This window comes from Papaver somniferum, chromosome 6 (genome assembly GCF_003573695.1).
Source record: "Papaver somniferum cultivar HN1 chromosome 6, ASM357369v1, whole genome shotgun sequence".
In the NCBI taxonomy this organism is placed as follows: Eukaryota; Viridiplantae; Streptophyta; class Magnoliopsida; order Ranunculales; family Papaveraceae; genus Papaver; species Papaver somniferum.
Genome location: NC_039363.1, coordinates 125,255,346 through 125,258,364, shown reverse-complemented (window position 1 = coordinate 125,258,364; position 3,019 = coordinate 125,255,346). Strand labels below are relative to the sequence as shown.

Genomic DNA, 3,019 nt, shown 5'->3' with positions numbered 1-3,019 from the left:
GTTTCTCACGTCTTAAGCTTATCCATTTTATCCCCTGCCTTTGCATTTTGAACTACGTCGGAATGAGATCAAAGCAGTAAAGACACATCCGAAGAGGAAGAAAATATATCGCACTAGAATAATGGATCATATCATAGCTTGCATTACTCTAATCTCTAAATCTTTAAATCCATCCTCAGTGTCTGTCATCAAAAAATTTAATAGAAAATTTAAACGTGTCTGTTCCTAATATTTCTTTCTTCTTGTTCTCTACAAGTTTTTTTCTGCTTCCGTTAATCACCAAAACACACGGTATCGGTATAGATTCGATTATCATGTTATAATAATCAAGTTGATTATCCGGTTTTTGCATATGATGTTACAGTTGTAGCCAAAAGAGTCGTGAGTAAGTTGATTTTGGATAATCATGTAGTTTAACTGTTTAAGTACAAGCGGTCGAATAACCACAGAATAGCGTGCTATCTTTGTACACCGTCCACAGAACGTCTGACTAATCTACAGTTGACACTTTACCCCATTTCACCTGTTTTTGCGATTTGGCATTCATCCTGACAACTTACTACTTTTTTTTTTGATTGAATTTTAAGAGTAAGACATTTGACTGAACAAAAGAAAACATGCTACCATCTGATACACACAAGTCACAAAGTCCTTCCTTTTTTCTTGGTAGGGACAAAACTGGTACCATTTACAATTTGATGATAAACTTTGCAACCACTATATATAGCTCTTTATACTCTTGAAGATGTCACAAACAATTTAAACATCCAGCAGTTATACACCTTAACTCATGGCTGTGAAGATGATTTTCGATTTCTTCTTTGTCTCAAACTACTACTATTACTTTCTTCTCTTCGTTTCCATACTCCTCATCTCCAATCTTTTCTCTAAGAAAAGCACCAAAAACAAGCCACCAACTCCTCCAGCTCTTCCCATAATAGGCCACCTTCACCTGATCAACAAACCCCTAAACAAAGCTCTAAAAGGTCTTTCTGACCGTTACGGACCGGTTTTACTTCTCCGTTTCGGTTCTCAGTCTGTTCTAGCTCTTAGTTCTCCGTCATCTGTCGAAGAATGTCTCACGAAAAATGACATCATTTTCGCTAACCGCCCTCCTGTTGTTGCTGCAAAACATCTAGGTTACAACTACAAAACTGTCGAATGGTCATCGTATGGACCAAACTGGAGAAACCTTCGTCGAGTTATGAACATGGATATTTTCTCTTCTGGTAGTCTTCAAACGACATCTAATATTCGTAATGAAGAAGTTCAATATATGATGCACCAACTTTACCAAAGAAGTTTGTCATCCTCTTCCTCGGATATATTCCATGAGGTAGACTTGAAGTCTATGTTTTTCGAGTTAGGGTTCAATATAATCATGAAGATGGTAAGTGGAAAGAGGTACAATGGAGATAAGAAATGGAGTTTTGATAGTTTGGTTAGAGAGAGTTTTCTTCCTAAAACATTGGTTCATATGGTTGATTTTTTACCGGTTTTACAATGGATTGACTATCAAAGTACTGAGAAGAAGTTAAAGCAAGTGAAGAAAAATAAAGATGCGTTTCTGGATGAGTTGATACAAGAGACTCTAAAAACCAGTACTAGCAAAGCAGAAACCGAGCATAAGTCGTTGATTGAAGTTTTCATGTCTCTACAACAAGATGAACCAGAAACTTACACTGACGAAGTTGTCAAAGGCATCATTGGGGTAATTGTTCATCAAACTTCTAAATTATATGCATGGTCAAGAGTCAAAACATAAATCAACATTCGATATTTGGAGTCGAAAGCTCTTTTTGTTGTTTGTTTGTTATGGTGGGTCTGCTTATACAAAGCCCATGCGAGCTATTTGGTTTTGATGGGCCTTTACTTATTTGATGGGAATGATTTTGTTTCATTTCAGGCAATGTTCTCTGCTGGAATTGAAACTTCAAGAGCCACAATGGTTGCAGCAATATCACTTCTAGTGAAAAACCCTGAAGCTCTGACAAAGTTAAGAGAAGAGATAGACTTCCATGTAGAAGAAGGCCGTTTTATATCGGAGTCGGATCTTCCAAAGTTATCGTACCTCCAATGTGTAATCCAAGAATCGCTTCGACTACATCCACCTGCACCAATTCCATTACCACACATATCATCGCAAGATTGTACTATCGCTGGTTATGACATTCCACGAGGAACGATGTTACTACTAAATGCTTGGGCCATTCAGAGAGATACTAAATGGTGGGATGAACCAACTAAATTTAAACCAGAGAGATTTGACCGTGAAAGTGCTATTAAGGAAGGGAAAATGGACGGGTTTAGGTGGATTCCGTTTGGGGCGGGTCGGAGGGGTTGTCCTGGCTCAGGGATGGCTTTTCGAGTCACTTCCCTGGCTATTGGTGGTCTAATTCAGTGCTTGGAGTGGAAAAAGGTTGACCATGATGATCAAATGATTGAGGAGGAAGGTGACGAACCTTCATCAAGGGCTATGTATAGACCTCGGTTGGTTAAGAAGGATGTTTTATCTCAAATTTAACTGCAACGCTTATGGTCGTAGCGCTTGTTTTCAGCTGAAGTGGAAGTACTGATGAGAACTTCACGTCTCGGATAAAAAATCATATGTTTATTTGGTAATTTTTTCTTTAGTATTGTTTTTGTTATTCGCTGAATTTGAAATACAAACGTTAATAGAACTGTTGAACTAGATATCTATGTTTTTGTACCGGATATTCTTTTCCCTAGATAGCCACGAAAGTCGTAAGTTGATTTTGAAGAATCAAATGTAGTTTATGTTTAAGCTCATGTGGTCACCTAAGAGCAGATTAGTGTGCTATTTGTACACGGAATGTAATTCTATACCATAATAACAATCACAGCCTCTACAAAATTCCTACTCCCAGAGTCAGAATCAGAGCTAGCCTCATCAGGGTTACGGACCTCCCATCCACCAGAGCCAGAGTCAGAACTGTGAACACACAAATCACGAAGGCATCCGAATGCTCACAACCAATCATCGTAATCTAGAGAGATT

General features: G+C 38.2%; 1 protein-coding gene across 1 annotated transcript; it reads left to right on the top strand.

Moving 5' to 3' along the window:
• Positions 1-765: 765 nt before the first annotated feature.
• LOC113289185 (isoflavone 2'-hydroxylase-like) lies at positions 766-2,694 on the top strand. Its single transcript, XM_026538379.1, has 2 exons — positions 766-1,711; positions 1,907-2,694. The coding sequence occupies exons 1-2, from the start codon at positions 791-793 to the stop codon at positions 2,522-2,524; spliced, it is 1,539 nt and encodes a 512-aa protein (XP_026394164.1). The 5' UTR covers positions 766-790; the 3' UTR covers positions 2,525-2,694.
• The last annotated feature ends 325 nt before the right edge of the window (positions 2,695-3,019 follow it).